This window comes from Equus caballus, chromosome 30, assembly GCF_041296265.1.
Source record: "Equus caballus isolate H_3958 breed thoroughbred chromosome 30, TB-T2T, whole genome shotgun sequence".
In the NCBI taxonomy this organism is placed as follows: domain Eukaryota; kingdom Metazoa; phylum Chordata; class Mammalia; order Perissodactyla; family Equidae; genus Equus; species Equus caballus.
The window spans coordinates 10,204,294-10,228,398 of NC_091713.1; the positions used below are offsets into that span (position 1 = coordinate 10,204,294).

At 36.3% G+C, this 24,105-nt stretch overlaps 1 protein-coding gene across 20 annotated transcripts in view; it reads left to right on the top strand.

The window, feature by feature from the left end:
• CEP170 (centrosomal protein 170) overlaps positions 1-24,105 on the top strand; it is a 145,398-nt gene that overhangs the window by 97,187 nt on the left and 24,106 nt on the right. For 14 of the 20 annotated variants that reach the window (XM_070255703.1, XM_023632760.2, XM_023632765.2 and 11 more), the window contains 4 exons: positions 1,793-1,942; positions 4,639-4,765; positions 5,274-7,103; positions 14,145-14,379. In XM_070255703.1, coding sequence (XP_070111804.1) covers positions 1,793-1,942; positions 4,639-4,765; positions 5,274-7,103; positions 14,145-14,379 — 2,342 coding nt within the window. The remainder of the gene's footprint in view (positions 1-1,792; positions 1,943-4,638; positions 4,766-5,273; positions 7,104-14,144; positions 14,380-24,105) is intronic. The other 6 variants (XM_023632764.2, XM_070255697.1, XM_070255698.1 and 3 more) reach the window with 1 other exon arrangement.

The window sequence follows — 24,105 nt, forward strand, 5'->3', positions numbered from 1 at the left end:
GGCTGTTTTTATCTTTTACTTCCAAACTTTTAAATTAAAAGTTAAATTTTTTTCCTAGTGATTATAAAAATAAGGAGATAAACTTCAGTCAATTTGGAGTTCAATGACTTGAGTTAGAAATAATTTTAAAATTTTATTTTAAGACGGTCACAAATACCTTGAGTGGCTCTAATTTGTCTTCTTTACACGTGGGTTTAAAGGCAGAGCATGTGGAAAGGGTTACTCAGCAGTTCTTACTGCTGTTGCTGGAAATGTACTAATTCCAGTGTTAGAAAGTGAAGCAGAGTTGTTTTCCCCTTCTTACACTGTGCTTCCATGGATTAAAATTCATGTTTGATTTAACACTAATAAGATACAATTTACTGGGGTTTTTGTTTTTCTTTTTTTTTTGCTTTTTCTCCCTAATCCCCCCAGTACATAGTTGTATATTTTAGTTGTGGGTCCTTCTAGTTGTGGCATGCAGGACACCGCCTCAACGTGGCGTGATGAGTGGTGCCATGTGCATGCCCAGGATCCTAACCAGGGAAACCCTGGGCCAGCGAAGCAGAGCGCGCGAACTTAAGCACTTGGCCACGGGGCCGGCCCCTACGATTTACTCTTAAAGCAAAGATAATTTGAATATTTTGTGTTTCAACAGAATGTTAAATCATAATTCTTGAAAACTATAGTTATATTTGAATTAAATATTAAGTAATAAGGCCATCTAGTGGTAAAATTTCCAAGTTTAGGTGAATTTGAAAATCTGATATCTGCTTTCCTAAATGTGGACTTCAGAATTTATCAGAATTTAAAAAGATGTACTGTATCATCATGAAAAAGTTTTCTAGAAAATACTGAACTAAGGTATCTTTCCCTTTTTATGAAAAATGAAGGCTCTCTGGTTATGTTTTAAAGATCCTTTCCACAAAGTGCCAATTTAAACACATATTATTCTTGGTTGTAATAAGTAAAGCCACAGTTAATGCTAATAAATAATCAGCATTGGGAACAAAGTAAAGACTTAATTGTAAAATGGAATGTTAGGGTTTATGTAGTTAAAACCCTTCTCCAGTCTGTCCAAGAGCATTGGCCTGTTGTCTGCCAGGAAATGAGTGAGACTGAGGGTCTGCCCTTAAAAGCACATGGTTGTTGGTCTCTGTATTTAGAATATTTCAAAAGTGTTGCCCATAGACAGTCTGGTTATTGAAAATGCTAATCTGTATGTGTAGACCAGGAATCTGCATTTCAAATAGAGGCCTATAAATGAGTCTTAGGCAGATAGAGAATTATGCTGTACTCTATACAAAGATCATACAATAAAATCTATTATTTGGGACCTTAGAGAATTATGTGTATAAATTTAACTCCTGTAAATGTTAAGCATTTGTTAGGGAAGGAACACATGCAATCAGTCATACATTTAGAGTTTTTCAACATGTTTCTCAAAAATAATAGTGCCAAGATACCAGCTGAAAACAAGCTGCAGTGGTCTGTGGGTACTCTTCCCTAACTCTTTGCAATTATTGTAATGTGTAACGTTATTAACATCTTTTAACAAATCAATTATAATATCTTGGGTATCAAACACTACATGTGCTAAATATTAAAAAAAGGATAGTTACATTTACATACACTGCCACTAGCCTGTTTTCCTCTCCAGCTATTAACTCAATTGGATGTTACCTTGTCATTAAACGAGTTTTCCCTCATTTTTAAAATTAATTCAGAATATCTTTATTTGCTTCTGAAGTTACTGATAATATTCACACATTATTCTGACTTTTTCATTTATAAAATAATTTTCTCCTCTTAGGTGTTTGGAGTAGATGACAATCAGGATTATAATAGGCCTGTTATCAATGAAAAACATAAAGATTTGATAAAAGAGTGGGCTCTCAATTCAGCTGCTGTAGTAATGGAAGAAAGAAAACCAGTGACTATACCTGGATTCCACAACACAGAGGTATACGTCTCTTACTAGTTCCTAACTATTTTCATGCGCAGAATGTCAATCTTTATCGTTTGTAGTTATAGGACTTTAAGTAATTGATGTATTCCCTTGTAAAGTGCTTCTAAAAGTGAAATTCTCACAATTCTTTGTTTCTGGGCCTAAAGTAATTTTGACTTTAATTCCGTTTCAGTTTTTGTTATTTTCTTTTAAATTAATATTTCTTTTGTCAGTGAGGGAGATTGTTAAATATATTTATATTTAATATATAGCAATGAATGAGCTGTAATTTCACTGTTCTAATTGGCATTTATGAGATAACACAGAAACTATACACGGCACATACTTTCTAGGAGATCATGCATTTGGAATGGAAAGATCTTCATGCCAGGAAACATGTGCAACGTAGTGCATGATAGATACTACGACTTATAAATCTAGAGAAGCACCACTGTAGTCCAGCCCGGGGCATAGTGAGAACGAGGCGTGCTGGCTGTGGTGGCTGTGGGGCCAGTGTGGCAAAGCAGAGCTGCAGGGACCTGAGTGCGAGTCCCAGAACCTCCACGTCTAACAGAGCGCCCTTAGGTCCGTCCCTTCCCTGGTCTGATTTTCAGTTTTCTCGTCCGTACAAATGGTATTTTTGATAAAACCTATTTACAGGGAGTTTAGTGAAGTATATGAATCACCCAACATAGTAATTGTCTGAGATTTGTGCACTCAACGAAGGTTTATTCTCTTACTGGAAATGATGCTAGAATTTCATTCCACACTGTTATGTCAAAAAGAAATCTAAAAAATTTATATAACTAAGTATTAATTAATTATAATTTATCCAGATAGTGAAAGCTAACATTCAATGGAAGCTTTCAGTGTGCCATTTCACGAATAAGGAAACTGAAGTATTTAGGAATTAACTTGGCCAAGGTCTTAAAACTAGTGCATTGTGGAGCCTGAGTTTGGACCTTAAGCAGCTTTGATTTCTTAACCCATTCTCTTACTCATTATGCTATACTGCCTCTCAGGAAATGAGTTAATTTAAAATATACAAATTGTAAATAAATATAAAATATAATTAAAATAAAATCTTAAGGTATAAATAAAATAAAATATAAAGTGTTACATTTGTATGAAATGTAAATAAAATATTTTTTATAGACAGGTAAATACACCTATATGTTCGTTTATTAATGTTAAAATTGACCCTTTATGGTCTGCCATTTCCCTAAAACTGTCAAAGCAATTATTGTGTTTTACTGTTCTTTTTTTCCCCCTTAATCTTAGAGAATTTTTATTCTGGTTTCTGTTTTACAAGATGCTTAATTTACTTATTGAAAGCAAGTAATACTTATTTGAGGCAATGTTTTGGTACTGTGGTTAATCTAGGAAGAATTAATCATGTTCTGGAATGTGAACTTAAATAGACTCCCTCTTCTCTCTTTCCCCTCAACCCATGCCAAGTAAAATTTATATATAGCCCCAGTGTGAACCTACCTCTGAAGGAGTCACCTAACCAGGCCATTAGAACAGTTTTCACAGAATGGTTCTACATAAGCGTGCGTCAGTGGAAGCCCCTCTGTTCTGGGTGTTCCTGGCATAGTGAAAAGGCTGTGGTTCTTCCTTCAGTACTCAGAACTGTGGACAGTTACCACAGAATCTTGAAAGGGAATTAAGGATTCAGCATGCTTTGGTATCCCGAGGCCTCACAGTATGGATGTCGTTATGTATTCTTACTATTCTAACCTTTATTCTTGAAATCGTATAGTATATAATCTGTATGAAGTATTTACTTCATCACTTTCTAGCCTGTCATAATCAATAAAGTAAATCTGACACTTTTAATAAAATATTTTTTGAATAATTCAAAATAAAATTTCAGTCATAGCTTTCTATTCCTTAGTTGTCATTCCAGTTTGAATATTAAGCCTTGGCTTAGATTTTTAGTGAGGAAAAATTTTTTGATACTACGTAGATCTTCCATATTAAATGCCTATATTGCCCTGATCTTAAGAATTACCAATACATGTCCATAAATCTTTGGAACCATATCATGAATTGAATTGCATTTCACCCTTGACCATAAGGGTTCAAAGAGTGCTTGCTTAAGGACAGACCTGGACATGGCAGGTCTAGGTTCAGACTGCTTAAAAGAAAATTCTTAAAGGTAGAGTGATTTCTAGGTCTTTCTGGAAATTATTAAAGTGTTGCAGAAAGAAATCTAAAGCTTTGGAAAGTTTTTGAAGTCCCTGAAGACCTGACCTGGCAAATTTAATACTCCTTGATACTCTGGAACCGATCTGATTCCTAGAAACATTTAGAGGGCAGAGAACACCTTAGGAATAGACCTTTAGACTCTCTGTTCTGTAGAGTTGAGTAGAACCAGCTTACGTTGTAGCCACAAAGCTATGATAATACACCTGAGTTTATCTAGCAGCAGTAAATTTTAAGCTCCAAGATTTTATTTTAGTCCCATTGTTAGTATTTAACATATAGAGAAAATTATACTACATTTACAGTGATAACAAAATGTACTTAAAAGGGGTACCTAGAGAGTCTTCATTTTATATAAGAGGAAATTTAGTAAATGATGATATGAATGTGAGGTTTAAACATTCCTTTGTGTGGCAGGTTGATGTGACTAAGTGGCATTCTCTTTCATGAGAATCAGATTTGAGCAGAGTGTCTTATTTCGTCCTCTTATTTTTCTCCTTTAGGAAGGCACATCTTCCTCTGGAAACAAGCGTTGGGTTTCACAGTGGGCTAGCTTGGCTGCTAACCATACAAGGCATGATCAAGAGGAAAGGATAATGGAATTATCTGTACCTGTTCCTTTAGAAAATGGTATTTTCTTTCCTTTTTTTTTTTTCTTTTGTGAGTCATACATCAGTTTTTTAAAAACTAGTTAAATCTATAACTGAGAAGTAAATTAAACCTAATTAAGCGTTTATTAGGCACTCTCTCTGCAATTGTGTAATGCATTTACTTGAGCAAAACTTTGTGGATGGGATAAGTCACAAAAGTAAGAATGAACACAGTGAAGTTCCCTACCGTAAAACACATTAAAGAAAAAGAGAACAACAGGTGTAGGTTTAAAATCAGATCACCTTAGTTTTCAAGTCATACAGTTTGCTTTCTTGAGTCACCTGTTAGTAATCTGCCTATTTGTGTGTCTAGGCATTGTACTTGCTTTTTAAACTACTCTGGCACAATGCTGGCTTATTATTCAAAGTTTTATTTTATATTTGCGCTATTTCTTAACTTACACTTAAAAATCTAATATAATATGATATTCTTTTTATTTTTACTTTTTTGCCATAATAAATTCCTTCGTTGTGGTTTTATTTTATAGAAACAGATATCAGTGAATCTGGCATTTCAGTGAGAAGTACGGGCTCTGGGACTTCCTTGGCCAGTCAGGGAGAGCGAAGGAGACGAACCCTTCCCCAGCTTCCAAATGAAGAAAAGTCTCTTGAGAGCTCCAGAGCAAAGGTTTTAATGCAGAGGTCAGAAATAGGAGAAAAACAAGACACAGAACTTCAGGAGAAAGAAGCACCTACACAGGTGTACCAGAAAGATCAACAAGATGCTGACAGAGCCCTGAATCAAATGAGCAGGGTAGTAAATGGAGAGACTCTGAAAACCAGCGGAGAGAATAAAACCCTGCTTCACTTAGGCATCGCTTCTGCTGGAAAGGAGAAAAGTGAAACTGAGAAGGAAGCTTCCTCGGTAAAGCAAACATCAGTGAAAGTTCAGCAACAAGAACAAAGGGAACAGGCACAGTGGACACCTACTAAATTGTCTTCTTCAAAAAGTGTTTCAGGTCAGATAGATAGAGCTAGGGAGGAATCTTTTAAACAAGAGTCACAACCTCAAGAAAAAATTCCAGGACATTCTGCAAGCAAAGGAGAGAGGGTGATACAAAGCGAGGGCAAGCGAAGAAAAGCTGAGGAAGTTCTGAAAAGTCAGACTTCAAAGGGAGGAGACAAGAAGGAATCCTCCAAGTCTTTAGTGCGACAAGGAAGCTTCACCATAGAAAAGCCCAGCCCGAACATCCCCATAGAGCTCATTCCCCACATCAATAAGCAGACATCCTCCACACCCGCGTCGGCGTTCACATCTGCCAGTAGAATACGAGAAAGAAGTGACTCTATGGATACTGATTCTAGTCTGGACACAACGCTTATTCTGAAAGACACAGAAGCAGTAATGGCTTTTCTAGAAGCTAAACTGCGTGAAGATAACAAAACTGATGAAGGCCCAGATACTCCCAGTTATAATAGAGACAACTCTATTTCACCAGAATCTGATGTGGACACAGCTAGCACAATCAGTCTGGTTACTGGAGAGACTGAAAGAAAGTCAACCCAAAAGCGAAGGAGTTTCACTAGTCTCTATAAAGATAGGTGTGCCATAGGTTCTCCATCCAAAGATGTTACAAAATCATCTTCTGGTACTAGAGAGAAAATTGAAAAGAAAACAAAAAGTCGTTCCACAGAGGTAGGTTCAAGAGGAGATGGTCGTAAATTTGTACAATCCAGTGGAAGAATGAGACAGCCTTCAGTAGATTTAACAGACGATGACCAGACCTCTAGTGTACCTCATTCTGCCATTTCTGATATTATGTCGTCTGATCAGGAAACTTACTCTTGTAAATCTCATGGAAGGACTCCACTTACCTCAACTGAGGAGCATGCACATTCCAAACTGGAAGGAAGTAAAGTCACTAAATCTAAGACTTCTCCTGTGGCGCCTGGGTCGTCCAGTAAATCAACCACTCTTCCGAGGCCACGACCTACCAGGACTTCCCTCTTGCGCAGAGCACGACTTGGTGAAGCTTCAGACAGTGAGCTTGCTGATGCTGACAAGGCATCTGTTGCTTCTGAAGTGTCCACAACGAGTTCGACATCAAAGCCTCCCACAGGAAGGCGCAACATCTCTAGGATTGACTTACTAGCTCAGCCTCGTAGAACAAGGCTTGGCTCGTTGTCGGCTCGCAGTGACTCTGAAGCAACCATCTCGAGAAGCAGTGCCTCTTCTCGGACGGCAGAAGCCATCATTAGAAGTGGAGCCAGATTAGTACCTTCAGATAAATTTTCTCCTAGAATTAGAGCTAACAGTATCTCTCGACTGTCAGACTCCAAGGTCAAAAGTATGGCCTCAGCGCATGGCTCTCCTTCAGGTAAATTGGATCCAGACTCTTTATGATGTTAGCATATTTCTTTTATGTTTTGGGACTCCTTTTTTCAAAAATTAAATCTCTAGTGAGCGTTCCCAAAATATTCAACAGAAAGGTTATTCTGTAGAGGTTTTTTTTTATAAAAATTATTTTATTTAGCTTGGTAAATAGAAAATTCAGAAGTTATATACGCTTCCAAATTAATGTCCTGAGGCAAAATAGTGATTTCAAAATTAGAAGTATATTGAACCGATTTAGAAGTTTTAATCGTCTAGCTGGTGAGGTACCTGATTTGTGTGTCAAAATGAGATTAGGAATTATCATCTGGTTTAAATAATAGGAATCAACATCGTGCTTCTAAAAGGATGTGTTTAACTTTTAAATATCCTCACATAATTCAAAGCCCATGTGAATCTGAAGGAAAGCAGTATACCCTTTATTACTACTTTCAGAGCTAAATGAAATAATCAATATTTTATCCTTTTTTTCCTATTTATTTTGCAATGTCTCATTTACTTATACTTTTTAAGGTTAAATCTGTTCCTGGTTTGGGAGGTGAAGACTAATCCTTAATTTATTTCAGCAGAAGAGGATGGATTTGTAAGCCAGTCACTAAGCACAGAAGGGCCAGAGTGGGCTGTAGAGTTGAACTGGCTCTAAGCGTTATCTCATAAAGTGCTGCCGTGTCATTGAACTGTAGTAATGAGCTGTCGTTGAATGTAACGTTACAGAAGCGGCTTACTCCCCACCGGAAGCTGACTGCTTCTGGCATGTTTGTCTGTTTATATTCTTCATATTCAGAGCTGAAGCAGTGAGAATTCATGTGTGACCAGAGCACTAAAACAGATACTCGTGTGTATCCTGTAAACATGGTCTCATTACTTCATAATCAGCCTCATGTGTGGGTGTGGCCGAAAAGGCTGGTGGAGGGAAACCAGCTGTTAAAAGACTTGGAAGATTTATTACTGTCAGTCAGCAGCACTAAGTGAGCCCGAAGTATTGAGTGAGAAAGAAAGGGAAAGTCGGTATGCAACATCATCTTTTTATTTTTACACCTACCACAGTATAGCTGCAAGACCCCAAACTGGCAGTGCTTGGTGTCTGTTGTTTTTTTCGCTTTTTATTCCTACTCCCTTCTCTTCACTGCTGCTTTTCTCCCCTCCGTTCACATTTCCTTCTCTCCTGGTCGGTGGGGGTGGTGATGGTGATCATATCTGTGGTAGGAATGGATGTAGGCTGCAGCTAGGTAACATATAGTCGTCTTTCCAAAAAGAAGAGATGGCGTTTTCCTTATTACCCTGGTCCTCCTTGTTTCTGCACTGCAGGCTTTGGTTGGTGGTTCATGGATTTATTGCCAAGTGTTTTAAAGCTGCCCTCTTTTGGTTTCTGTTTCCCCAGTGTTGTTATTCTCGTTCCTTATGGCTCTACCTCTTCAGTCACGTTTCCTTTGTGCTGCATTCTATGCTGTGTACCTGATGAAGTGTCTTCCGCCACGGTGCCTGTTTGGTTACCTCATCTGTATTGAAGTGCATAAAAATTTCTGTCTTCTCCCTTCTTAACATGCCATGTAACATAAGTGGCATGTTACCCAGGCACGTGGAACAGCTCTTCCTTCTGCACTAGGTGTCTGTCCCTGAGCACATGAGTGATGTGGTTCCATTCCCCAACGTTTAACATGAGGGGCTTATCTGAGGTGCACACCAAATATGATCACTTCAGCAAGTCTAAGAAACCTGTAAGCTGCCATATTATATATGTGTCTTTAAAGATACATTTTATTTTCTGCTTCTTTGAATGTAGAACTTGATAAACATGTAGTTTTTTATGTCCAAAAAGTACCTTAAATAAATAAATAAATAAAATTAATAAATTCTCTAAGGCAAATTGAGGTATGTGGTTTTGGCCTCCTTCATACTTAATAGCAGTATATTAAATAATTAGAATTATGGAATTTAAAAGCCCTGTAAAGGGTTATTCAGTTTAGGGAAGTGTGGCCAAGAGGTGAAGTAACCTGCCCTGGTCACAGCTATGGCAGGACAGGATGACAGTCCAAGGCTTTTAACTCTCAGCCTGGTGCTTCTCCTACCACGTCTAGTCCAGCTCTGAGAAATAGTCTCTGTCAACGAGTATGCAAGCTTCCAGAGGACAGCTAGATTCTATTGGATTATTATCAGGAGGATCTACAAGCTCAATATAAAGGTTTTGGTATTGCTTACTGCAATCTTTGTAATTCCGATGTTTTACCAAGTTCATGTTCTCTCTTCCACCTTGAAAGCCGAAAGCCACATTGTGATCCAGGATTGTATATTCAAATTCTCTGAAGAAGCTCATTTGTAGTAGTATATCCTATCTAGAAGGACAATGGCCAAGACCTTTCAGTTAGTGGTAATATACTCAAATAGTTACCTAGGGTAGATAGTAAAAAGGAGAAAAAAACAAACATACTTTTTTGATTTTTCTAATTGAGGTGTTTTTGATATTAATGATATTTCTACTTAAGATAATTATAATATCTTGAAAAAGAAAATAAAAATTTTTAGCTTTTGAAATATGATTTAAAAGAATGTGAAACCATGCTGGTCAGTATTGCTATGCACACAGTAAACTTTAAAGATCTTAGAAATATCTGAACCTAGAGCCTGTGATATTTTCCAAATTGACATATGTAAAAATAATTCTGCATTCTTTCAAATTCCATGTTTTGGGCCATGTCTAAAAAAGTTATTCAAAGAAATGTATGTGATTAAAATAGAACAATGGAAATCTCTGATTTAGCAAAATTAAGATTAAGGGTTCTTTTATGCTTAATTCTGGTGTAATTAGCTTTTAGGAGCTTAGTTTTTTCCCCCTCCATAATCCTTCAATGTCAAGTTATACTAAAATAGCTAGATTTATTTAAGTATCCTGAATTATCAAAATAAAGCAATTCGTTTTCATTATAACTGCACATTCTAAGAAATAAAAACATCAACATCCTTAGAATATTTTTAGACTGTTTGCTTTCCCATTTTTATTCTAATCCTCAGAATTTATAGATGGCGGGAATTTAAATGTTGGGCATACGTGGCTTAAATTATTTCTTCCTCCGGGTCAAAGACCGATACAAAACATTGTCAGGAATGTTTTTCCCCGAATGCTGTTACTCCTCATAAATATACGTGTAAAACGTGTTTGTGGAATTTCCCACAAAAATATTCTGATATAAAGTATGAAGATGCAATGTTTGTTTTCTGAAATGTATTCATTACATCTGCAGATGTGGATGTGTTTTAATGCCAACAAATTTTTGGAAACAGTAAAAGAAATCAGAGCCTTCACAGATAAATGATCCTCATAACTCTTTTTCCCTTTTGTAATTCTCTAGACATGAAGGATACTGTGTTTTTATAGTGAATATAGTATTTATTACTTCCACAAGAGGGAGTGTTGCATAATTTTATAACTAAAATAAGTTTTATAATTAATGTAACTAAAATAATTTTCAGCTTAGCTACAAAGTTAATTAAGCCCATCTTAGAACGTTGTCCCATTTTATTATATGTGCTGCCCAGCACTTCACCAACCAAGAAGCTCTCAGAGATTGGCATTTCAAATACCTTCAATGTAAATTTTCAATTTAATGATTTATCTGAAATACCTTATTGGTACCAATATGTCAAATAAGCCTAATCATAATAAAATTTAATTTAATTTTATAAATGATTTTAACTAAGCAGAATAAAATTCAAGAGGAAGAAGAAAATATTTTCTTCAGTACAGGTAGAAATCAGAAAAACTATCGTTCTATGAGAAGCTGAGGATGTCTTTTTTAAAAAAAATTTAACTAGAAATGTAGGAAAAAAAAAGACTTTCTAACATGTAGTTGTAAAGCATTTAGAATAGCAAGGAATGAGTTTTGAACTCTGGGAGTCAGTAGCCCTGGCTTAAACTTTGACTTAAGCAAGGCAAGGCCTTTCAGGGCCTCTTTCTTCTCTATGAATTGAAGAATTTAGACCATCCTCTGTCATTCTATCCTAAATTTCTGTGCAATAAGTAGACATTGGGGAAAGTTAAAAACGTTCTAACTTGAAGTTTCTTCTGCAATAACTAGCAGATTTTAGGGATTTTTCTTCAGATAAAATGTATAGCTGCTATAGCTTAGAAACAAAGGTTAGGAAAGCAAAAGGTTTGAAGGAAGTTGCGGAGTAGCAGGTTAGTGGTCCTGGCGTTAGGTGCCTTCTCCACATAGTCGTCATTTTACTCCGTCTCAGCAGTGCTCTTTGCTCTTACACAAGCAGATGTGTCCAGAGCTAGCTTGAGCTTTGCTTCGTACTGTTTTCCATTGGAAAACTCAAATTATTTGAAGGTTTATTAATCATTTTCATTTCCCTACTCTACCTTACTTATTTTATCAATTTGGTCTGAATTTTAGGAGAACAAACCTAACAATTTTACCTTTCAGATTTTAAAATGTTTTATTCCCTTGCTTGCTTTTCTTTTTAAAGATATTATTAGAAGCTTCACTATTCTTACTGGCTTCTAGATAGACCTATAAAAATAGGTGGAGGGGCCGGCCCCATGGCCGAGTGGTTAAGTTCGTGCGCTCTGCTTCGGCGGCCCAGGCTTTCACCATTTGAATCCTGGGTGTGGACGCCACACCGCTCATCAGGCCATGCTGAGGCGGCGTCCTGCATGCCACAGCTAGAAGGACCCACAACTGAAAATACACAACTGTGTACCAGGGGGCTTTGGAAGAAAAAGGAACAATAAAATCTTTAAAAAAAATAGGTGGAAAGTTTATGAATTTTCTTTGAAAAAAGTTTTTCTTTTATTTTTTTCTCCAAAATATAATTATTTTTTGATCTCAAGACTCAGACTATTAGAAGTTAATTCTAAAGTGACTCTACTTATGTGTTGTCACCTGACATTTAGAACTTGGTTCTCAGTTTCTCATTCTGCTTTCATGTACTCGGCCACTCATGAAATATACCAGCCATTGATACCTCTAACTTAACTACCTTAGTTCCATCATACCTTCTTATGTTTTCGTATCTCCTTTGTTGTTGGTTTTGTTTTCTCTCCATACAATTTTCAGTTGTAGGTATGGTTGCTATAGTTTCCAAATAAAAACTCAGGAAATTTAACCTAACAAATGACCTTTTCTTATTTAGGAATTTCCTTTTATGAGTAATATTCTAAGATAGCAAAATAAACAAACATTTAGCGTTTAATGAAATGCCTTTATTGAAAAGTATCACTTGTTTGCCATATTACTAACTTTTTTCTAAAACCTCTTTACTTTTGTTCCTAAACTTTTCCTAAAATTGTTTTCAAGTTTCAGTGTCCATTCAATTCATAGGAGTATTCAAATGTCTAGAAATGAGTAAATTTCTACTAAAGTATTACTTATGTTAATTATCTTATAATGTTAAAATCAGAAATTATATTTAATATCCCCTTCAAAAAACTCTATGATTAATTACCTGTGTGTTTGCGTACACTTTTAAAGAAAGCCATGTAGTTTTCTGCATATTTTCATTCTCTCATATGCATGAATCCAGTTCTAAGCTCCGGGAGCTTCAAATAGGAGTGTGAATCAGGACAAATGGGTAGCCTCTGATTCATGGTGTTGTCCTGATTATAGACTTCTCTGTTTCTGAAACCAACTCTGGTAGCAGTGTATATCAATTTTATCTGAGGGCCAATTCGTCCTTACAGAGCCCCAGGCAAAAATGTAGTTTGGGGAGGAAAAGACAGGAAAGGTATAGAATTCTAGTGGGATAGGATGAAGGAATTCTAGACTCCCCTAACCTATGCAGTCTAGGGTCAGTTTCTGTTTTAAAAGGGAGAGAGAAAGAGAGAAAAATCTTCTAATATTAGTGGCAATTGGATCTTAAAGGCGGTGCTAAGCTTTTGTCACTTTAGCCACCGAAAACATGTCATGCTCTTTACTAGGTTTTTCCTAATTTGAGAAAAGCAAATGGTCAGTATCCAGGAATTCATTTATTCGAAAGTATTTGTTAAACATTTGCTAGCCAGACATTCTGCGAGGTGCTAGATGTACCTCAGTGGATTAAGCAGGCATGGGTGCTACCCTTGTCCCGTTTACCATGCATTAGTGTTAGCTCCCTGTTCTTCACCTCTGTTTATGCTTCACAAATTATTTCTGTGTTTGATTTTGATATTAACAGTCGCAGTGAAATGTCTGCATTAATTTGTCTTCTGATTTTTCAGATGTGTCAGCAATACCATTTTTTAAATGTCTTTACTAACCTTAAATAAGAAAGTGATGACCACTTTCTTGAGTGTGGCTATTCACAGTATCTCCTGTGGCTTAAATGTCAATGGTTGTGAGAACAGCTTATGGAGTTTCGCTTCTCGTAGGTTTATGCCATTGTCTATTTTCACCATATGCTTTCAGTGTCAAAGCAGCAGAGAGTTGTACTGAAGATTCTTTGTTGTGTTTTTACCATGTAAAAAGATTTTTTCCAATCATAGCATAACAGGATGTTGAATGACAGAGGTAATGTTTTTTTTCTGCCATAAAGGCATAATTTCCACAGCAGGAATTATGCACATTTGTATGTCGGGAAAAGAGAGTTTTTACCATCTCCATGTTAAAAAAGTTCATGTGGCATGAGGAAATCTTTTCCCTAATTTTTATTTTTGTTGTTGTTGTTGTTGCTGTCATTTTTTAAAAAATCCATATCTTCACTTAAATGAGAAATATTTCCAATTAAAAAGTACCCAATTTAAACATTTATAAATAGAGCTTGCTTAATAGTTTATCATTAGTGAATTTTTCATCTGAATGTTTATTTACCATGCTATGGAAAACACAGTCTTTCAATTGTTTTTAATTATTCATTGTTTTTGATTCACCAAAGTGTAATGTTTCTATCTTTTAGGAGTAGTAGACTTATGGTTTTTGTGAGGTATGTGTATGTCAGTTATCAAAAATTGTGCTGTGTGTGCTCTCATGGTGTTTTTGAAATCATGATTTTTATTTTATCTCTTTTAAAAGATAACATAATAATTCTTTTTTTAATAATTAAACTAATTTAGTAAATTCAAGATGGAGGCGCTTTCCTACTGATTATGCTTCCACCTCAGAAGATGAATTTGGATCAAACCGTAATTCCCCTAAACATACCCGTCTACGTACTTCTCCAGCCCTGAAAACGACTCGATTGCAGAGCTCTGGGTCAACAATGCCTACTAGTTCTTCGTTCAAGCACCGGATAAAAGAGCAGGAAGACTACATCCGAGATTGGACTGCTCATCGAGAAGAGATAGCCAGGTTGGTTTCAATGCATTATCTTTAAGAGTTGAGATGTTTGTCAGTGTTTCAGCTTGGTAACAAAATTTAGCTTCTACTTGATTTGTACTAATAGTCCAAGAAATGCAGTATACAGATACCTGTGAACTTAGTTTTGTCAGTACTATTATGCTCTGCATTCTTTTTCATTTTGTATTTTTAATGCCAGTGCTACTAACATATTGTACAATTAATTTATTTGGGTTATCCCCCCTTTTCTTATTTCTGGTAGAGATGCCGATGAGTTAATATAATTTTTGAAAGGTAGTGTCAGCTCCACATAATTAAGAATTGTGCAGCAGTTTTTGATTGCTTTCCTTTGACCTTCCAGAGGGGCAACAGTGTACTTATTAGAGATAGCTGCTGATGTTCTCTGGGGAGCGTTAGAGTAGCAGATACTTACTCACACTTTACGGTTTCATTAAGGACAGTTCCTTCAACCCTTTAATAATTGCATCAAAATAGAATTTTGAATATGAAATAAATGTATTATAGCCTTTATATTATATAATAAAAAGTAAAATTCATGCTGCAAATGTGGTTTTTAATTGATAACTTATTGTGGTTGTTGAAGAGAGGCTATACTCAAACAGATGCTATAGTAGTTAAAATATTTTTTTAAGTTGGTATTAAATTTTACTGCAGTATACCATATGTTACCTAAACATTTTGAATGTTTATTTACCATGCTATGGAAAACACAGTCTTTCAATTGTTTTTAATTATTCATTGTTTTTGATTCACCAAAGTGTAATTTTCACTGTATACATACTAAAATTATTTCTACCTTTAGTTTAAGACCCTAATCTTCAAGTTTTATACTTGGCAACATTATTAAAGAACTTGTGTATAATAAGTCCATAGATACTTCCAGAAAGAAGCAAACTTTTGTCATAATTTAATGATGTTTATCTTTTTCCTTTTCTTCACTCCATTGACTTCTCTGAATTGTATTTTTTCTGGCTTATTAGTTTAATGTAATGTTCGGGGATTTTTTTGTGTTTAATGATTATTTGTTTGTAATTGCTTTTAATTGCTTATCATTCTGAGAAAACATGCCCTTCTAATCTCATTGTGCTGCTTAAACATTTTTGTTGTACCATATAAATAGCATTTTTATAAGAATACTTTTTGAAGCATTGTAAACCAGTTCTAGTTAGAGGAAGGATGTACATGTGCTTTGGGATCCATGAATTATTATGGGCCCATAGAATACCTGTAGCAAGAGAATCTTGTCACATTTTTAATTCTTGTGGGCACAGCTGGCAACAGCAGGCTGTGCTCGTGGCTCCTCATTCTCCCTCTGCCCATGGAGGAGGTGTCCTGCTGCGCATGCTCCCACAGTACCTGAGGGACCTAGAGGCGCGTCTGCTTCCTCGTAGAAGCCCTCCACCCCAAACTAGAAGGGCTGAACACCTTCTTCTGGACCAAACCCACTTCCCTGTCCCCAGACAGAAAAGAGTTGTACTGCAGAGGGGAAAGTGAGGAGGAACTGTGTGCTACGTTTTCACTTGGTTCCATTTTGTTATTATTGCATTTCATTGCTCTTGTCTGTGTGGACTTTATGATCTGTAGCAAGACAGGAAAGCTGGGCCATTTAACCTCTAATGATTTTATGCCTTTCCCCTGTCGTTTGTCAGTAGCACTGTGCTAATAAAACTTGACTTTGGGATTTTAATTTTTCAGCCATATATCTCAAAGCCAGAGAAGGTATTTTTGTGTTTTTTAAGTAATGAAAACTAGAGGGGTGGGGAGGCAGAATAGAAAGTATGGAAGGAAAGAAATAGGACATTGGTAAGTTTGCTTAATGTGAGAAAATTTATTTTCAAATAACTATGAATCACAAACCATGTAGAAAGTGAGAAATAGTTTTATTTTTTTAAATGACTACCACTGTTACTCAAAACTCACATGCTGAGAGCAATACTTACTGATGAGTAATAGGTAAAGATACTTTTATTTGAAAAATGTAACAGTGACCTCAATTTATTACAAAATGTTTTATGCTTTGGCTTATTCTTCTTTTTTGAGAATTTAGGGCTGTACCACTTAACCAGCCCTTTGTAAATCTGCACATAGTAATTGTTTGCCTGCATTTAAACTTAAAGCATGAAAACAAGGTCCATTCAGAATATAAAGTATATAAGCAAAATATAGTATAATTGGTCTTTCAATGGAAAGAGGAAACTTTTTTCCAGGTACCCCTGATACATGTGCTTTTGGTAGTTCCTGCCTCAGTTTCCCTATTATAATGTAGACACAGATTTCCTTCCAGTGGGAATTTAATAGATTATACTGGTTTTAAGAATTTTAGGGTAAACAAAGCTATAAGACCACCTTTACAGATGACCAAATAAAATACGTCTAATTTAAAAATTGTACCGGAAGATTGTACAATTCCCATGTGAATTAGAAGGCACTTAAAGGTATTTCAGTGTTTTGGATTCACTGCTGCACATACTGCTGTAACGTGGAATTGTTTTAAGAGAGAATTCTAGTTAACAGAACATTTTGTTTCAAGGCTTAACAACCAGTTCATTATGGATGTGTTGTGCAAGAGGTTTAAATGATAAAAGCTGTGTCATGTTTTATCCTAATGGTGACTGAAAATATTATTTGCAAAGGTGGTATCCTCTTGCTGTATACACCTCTGCAGTTCTGTTGTGGATCAAATTTACATATGCATAAGTTTTTTATATATGTTGTGTATATACATATAGTCCCCATCCACTCAACAAAGAATTCTAAAGCAGCTCATATGAGCATAACATAGTGTTTAGCCTGAGTGGACTATGAAGATGACTTAGACGTAGATGTCCTCAGAGAGTTCAGAGTCAAAGGTAGGAAGCAAAGTATGTATAACTGATAGAAGGCAGAGTGATATAAGAGGTTTAAAAATGTGTGAAGTTTTGCTCAAGTATAGGATATGAAGATACATAGATAATGGTTGACCAAATGGAAGATAGCACAAACCCAGCTAAATAACAGGAGACTTTGAATGCCAGCTAAGGAGTGCACATACTATTTTATATCCTCTGAAGCTTTGAAGACTTTTTAACAGGAAGCTAATTTCAGATCTATATTAAAGGAAGCTAACTCTGAAGGCATTGTGTAGAGTTGTTTGAGAGAGAAGAGAGCCTAGAGATAGTGACCTATTCCAAAAGTTAACATGGGAGGTATTGAAGACCTGAGCTACGATAGTGTTAGTGAGAATGAATGAATGAGTATGAGATATAGAGGTGTAACAATTGACAGCATTTGATGATTACCAGATGGTAAGGCAGAATTTAAAATGATCCCATGATGGTTCAAATGGAATATAACAAAGAGTATGGAAGATAAAAGGCAAGGAGAAAGAACATAAGCTCTATTTTGGACATATTAACTTTAAGGTACTTATGGAACAACCATGGGAAGCAGTCTAGCAGACAGTTGAACTATGGCTCTGAGGCATAGGAAGCTGATGAGAGCTAGAATCATAGTTGTGGAAGTCACACAAAAAGAAAATACTGGTATCTGTGGTAGTAGATGGTATTGCCGGGAAATGGTGAGTGAACTGAGAATACTGCTGAACTCTGAGGAATAACCTAAATTATAAAGTTGCCATAATTGTAGTATAGCCAAATGGTCAAGAGCATGGAGTCTGGAATCAGACCTTCTAGATTCAAACCCAACTCTACCACAAGGTCTGTGTGACCCCGGACAAGTTAAATAAGTGTGCTCTGGAGATCTTGTGTGTAAAGTGGACATAATACTACCAACTTGAGAGAGTTGACAGATTGATGCACGTACATAACCCAGTGCGTGACATGTAGTAAACTATCAGTAAATGCTAGTTATGTTTAAGTGGAGCTGAGAAAACAGTGGGGAGGGTGTGTGTGTATACTCAATATATACTTAAGCAGGATTATATTTAGAACTTTATCGTGATCTTCCAGTTTTCTCTACGTCTTATAATGAGACTCTAGATATAACTGGAATTTCAGAATCAACATTAAATTCTTATAATTTATAAAATAGTCTTACCCTGTTTGCACCTAAGAATCTCAACCAAGGTTTTGTTCAAATTTTTAATCCAAAAACAGTTATTTTAAAATGTCCTTTTGTCCTGACAGCAGTAACACTGGTATACAAGTGATCTGGTATTTTTAGTATTGAAAGGATTATTAAATAGATATGTCACAGAACACCCACCAGTCCTGTTCCCTGATTTGAGTGACCCCAAAGTAAAGTCATCTGACATTTCAAGACAGGAGGAAAAAGGCTTTTATTATTATTAAATCTTTTACAAGTAATATTTTTTCATAAAAGTTCAAATAAAAAGAATACTGATTAAATATATTTAAAACATTTTAAAATAGAACTATCATTTATATTTTTTAAGCCTAAAGTATTTTCAGTTAAAATTATGAATGTATGGTAATCTTAATAGTAAAAAACCAAATTACTTGTACTTTTAATACATTAATAAAAGCTTTTTTGTTTTGTTTTTTTGGAAGAGCCGGTGTAATTTAGTAGCCAGAATTAAGTGGTGTATGTTTTCTTATGGTCTATAAAGTAAGGTAATGAAACATATCTATGCATTGCAGTCTTGGTTTTAAAACGTCTTTTAATTGCACTGTAATTAAAGGAAAATGTAATTGAGGGAGTGGATGGAGGTGAGCTTTGATAACACTAAAGTATTTTTTGTTTGGAGAAAAGACTATAGAGATAAGAATTACTTTATCAAGGAACCGGATATATCTGCTCAATAGTTTTAAGACCTAATTTATTGGCTCAAAATAGCTAAAGTCTAGGCCCAGCCTGTTTCTGTTCTTCTGTTGGGCTAGGCCAGATCCAGACAGCAAGAGTGGTATTACACCATCTACCTACAAGTTCAAATGACAGTTATTCTTCAGTTTCTTTTTAGTTTTCCCACATTTCCTAGAACTTGACTATGCCTTCATCATATTCTCTGGCTGGGGTACCTCCAACTACCTCTTTCGGTTCATGTTTGTTGAATAAGGACAGTGCTTTCCTGTCAGATAACATCAGCCCATCTTCTTCCTTCAACTGGCAAATTTTGTGTCTTTGGTGGAAATGTCATGGCTTTTTGGTTTGTTTTGGTTTAGTTTTTAATATTACTCATTCATTTAGGAAATGTTTATTGAGAGCCAACAGTGTGTGTTAGGACCTTCAAAGTTATCTTCTTACCATTATCTCTTTATTAATGGCTTGCTGAATTATTTGAAGCATATTCAGAAGCCTAATTTTAAGACTCTTCTTAACATTTAGCCAAATATAGCTTATCCGTAGTGCTAAGCTAGCATTTGAACTTAGTTTCATTGACAGTGATGGGAGGTAGCTTTTTTTTTTTTTAATAATTAGATCTCTACCTCTTTTGATGGCCAGAAATAGAAACTTTATTCCTGTATTTGGGCAACTCATTAAATTGCTTTGGCTGCCCGAGAGAAGCCACTACTTTCAACTCATTGCTTTCCCACCCTAAGCCAGTTTTTTGTGGCTCAGAATACTTATTTCTCCCAATTTTCCCTGCTTTCATTGTGTTCACAAGAGATGTGATTTGCCATAATTCTTTCATTAAAGTTTTGTGATACTGGATCAAAATGCCACCAAAATATTATAATTATAACTGACAGTTTCCACCAAAAGAAGAGGAAGAACTTTCTCTATCAGTAGGACAGTTTTCTGTGACCCTTCCTTACAGGCTATACTTAGGTCAAACATAGGAGTTAATGTTTTAAGCCTCTTGACAGCTTGACTTTTTTCTGATTCTTTATTATAGTGTCAGATTCAACATAAGCTTTTCTGGAATGACTCTTAATGTTTCTCCTTCTTAAGCTAATTTTATGTTTTATCACTCTTGTTATTTAAAAGCTAGACTAAATAATTTCTTAAAAGCTGAGTAAAGTTGTAATTAAAACCTCTTATCCAATGTAAAAGTAGTAGGAGGTAAGATTTGTTGTCACTAGTTCAATGTTAGGATTTTAAAGCTAGTATACACTTTACTAGTAGCTCATCACTTCCTTTTTTCCAGGAATATCAAATGTAACCTAATTCTAATGGTTTATATGTATATCCTTTGGAAGTCTGCTTACATATAAAAACTTTTTAAAGTTAATATGCTATTAAACAGATAAAGCAGGAAAGCAGTTGGTGACATCATCGTCATGGTGGAGTGAGTTCTTTCCTTAGACTCTCCCCCTTAAGATACAACGAAAAGAACCTTCATAAACCAACAGAGGACATTTACCTAACACAGTACACATCTGAGCAACCCATGCAGCCATACGTCTGAAGGTGCTGGAACCCCTAGGAGGCAGTGGAAGGAGGTAAGAGGATCTCCTCTCCCTCTCCCAGTGGCAGCAACTGAGGGTGCAGACTGTGCACCGCTCTGAGAGGAGAGGGGCAGGGACAGCCCTCTGCGGGAATGCCTTCACTCTCCACGTTTCCTCCCAGCCCGTGGGAGAGCTGCACAGTGAGGAAGCTAAGCAATCATGGGGGATTTTCACCAAGCCAAGCAGCCAGGAGGGCAGATAGCAGGGCAGAGTGGGAGTGCCTCAAGATTGCACGCGTGAAAGAAAGTTCCCCTTCCCCCAGCCTGATGCACCAGCTCAGCCAGTCAGCCAGAGCAAGAGACCCATGCCAGAGTGCCTGTGCATACACCTGTAGAGCAGTGGTGACCAGCAGGCAAACGCAGACAGGCTCCATCAGCACAACTTCACTTCCACAGGACAGGCACAGCTGCCAGGGACTGCAGCAGGCTCAGATTACACAACTCCTGCCCCTGCTGCAGTGGTGGCAGGTGGAATTTGTGACCAGATACTACCACTATGCAAAGGCACAAATCCACCCCATCAAATAGTATGAAGAAGTATATTAACACTCCAGACCAGAGGGAAAATGACAAGCATGCAGAAATCAATCCTGAAGGTATAGAAATTTACAATCTAAATGACAGAGAATTCAAAATAGCTATCATAAAAAACTCAACAAGTTACAAGAAAACTGAGAAAGTTCAGTGAAATCAGGAATACAATTAATGAACAGAGGAAATTAATCATAAAAGAGATTGAAACCATTAAAAAAATCAGAAATGTTGGCGATGAAAAATGCAATGAATGAGATAAAGAAAAATCTGGAGTCCTTAAATAACAGAGCTGATATTACGGAGGACAGAATTAGGAGTTTCGAGGACAGAAATATAGAAATGCTGCAGATGGAGGAGGAGAGAGAACTCAGACTAAAAAGAAATGAAGAAACTCTCTGAGAAATATCTGACTCAATTAGGAAATGCAACATAAGGATTATAGGTATTCCAGAGGGAGAAGAGAGGGAGAATGGAGCAAAATAACAGCTGAGAACTTCCTGAACCTGGGAAAGGATCTGGAATTACAAGTAAAAGAAGCTAATAGAACCCCCAATTACATCAGTGTAAAAAGACCTTCTCCAAGGCATATATTAGTGAAACTGGTAAAAGTGAATGACAAAGGAAGAATATTAAGGGCAGCAAGAAAGAAGAAAATAATCTACAAAGGAACCCCTCTCAGGCTTTCAGCAGATTTCTAAGCAGAAACCTTACATGTTAGGAGAGAGTAAAATGATATATTCAAAAAGTTCACACATTCCACTTCGGTGACTGGGGTTTCCTGGTTTGGATCCCTGGTGTGGACCTATGTACCGCTTATCAAGCCATGTTGTGGCAGGCGTCCCACATAGAGAATAGAGGAAGATGGGCACAGATGTTAGCTCAGGGACAATCTTCCTCAGCAAAAAGAGGAAGATCAGCAGTGGATGTCAGCAAAGGGCTAATCTTCCTCAAAAAAAAAAAAATTTTCTGAAAAACAAAAATTTTCAGCCAAGAATACTCTATCCAGCAAAAATATCCTCCAGATATGGTGGAGAAATAAAAACTTTCCCAGATAAACAAAAGCTAAGGGAGTTCATCGCCAAAAGACCACTCCTACAAGACATGATCAAGGAGGCCCTCATACCTGAAAAACAAGAGAAGGAGTTACAAAGCCTTGAACAAGGAGCTAAACAGGCAGACAAAATCAGAAAATTGCAGCTCTCCATAAGAACAGTTTGGCAAACAATTATAACATTAAAGATAAAGAGAAGGAAAACATCAAAAATACCTATAATCACTTCATTTTAACCACAAACTCATGACACAAAACGGAATAAATTGTGACGACAATAACTTCGATGGGGAAGAGGAAAGGGATGGAACCTGCTTAGACTAAGGAAATAAGAGGTTGTCAGAAAATGGACTATCTCATCTATGAGATCTTTTATACAAACCGCATGATAACCACTAAACAAAAAATCGGAACAGAGATACAAATGATAAAGAGAAAACCATCATAGAAAATCACCAAACTGAATTGGCAGTCTGAAATACACAGGACGAGAAACAAGGGAAATACAGAACAACCAGAAAACAAGTGATAAAATGGCAACATTAATCCCTCATATATCAGCTCCTTAATCACTCTAAATGTAAATGGATTGAATTCTCCAATCAAAAGATACAGAGTGGTGGGATGGATTAAAAATCAGGACCCAACAATATACTGCCTCCCAGAAACACATCTCAGCTCTAAAGACAAACACAGGCTCAAAGTGAAAGGATGGAAGATGATACTCCAAGCTAATGGCAAACAAAAGAAAGCAGGTGTTGCCATACTTATATCACACAAAGTAGACTTCAAGATAAAAAAGGCAATGAGAGACAAAGAGGGCAGTATATAATGATAAAAGGGACTCTCCACCAAGAAGACATACCACTTATATATATGCACCCAACACAGGAGCTCCAGACTACATAAAGAACTATTAACAACCTAAAAGCAGATATTAACAGCACAATAATAGTAGGGAACCTTAACACCCCACTTACATCAATGAATAGATCATCCAGACAGAAAGTCAACAAGGAAATAGTGGAATTAAGTGGAAAACTAGACCCGATGGACTTAATAGACATATGTAGAAGATTCCATCCAAAAACAGCAGCATACACATTCTTCTCAAATGCATGTGGAACATTCTCAAAGATAGACCATGTGATGGGAAACAAGGCAAGCCTCAATAAATTTAACAAGACTGAAATCATATCAAGCATCTTTTCCAACCATAATGCTGTGAAATGGGAAATCAAGTACAAGAAGAAAGCTGGGAAAGGGATAAAGATGTGGAGACTAAACAACATGCTACTGAACAACCAGTGGATCATTCAAGAAATTAAAGGAGGAATCAGAAAATATCTGGAGACAAATGAAAATGAAAATACACCATACCAACTCATATGGGATGTAGCAAAACTAGTCCTAAGAAGGAAATTCATCGCAATACAGGCCCACCTGAACAAACAAGAAAAATCTCAAATAGGCAATCGTAAACTGTACCTAACAAAACTAGAAAAAGAAGAACAAAACCCAAAGTCAGCAGAAGGAGGGAAATAGTAAAAATTGGAGCAGAAGCAGAAATAAATTAAATTGAAACCCAAAAAAACCCAGTAGAAATGGTCGATGAAACTAATAGCTAGTTCTTTGACAAGTTAAAATTGACAAACCCTTAGACTCACTAAGAAAAAAAGAGAAGTCTCAAATAAATAAAATTAGAAATGAAACAGGAGAAGTTACAGTGGATACCACAGAAATAGAACAGACTATAAGAGAATACTATGAAAAACTATATGCCAAC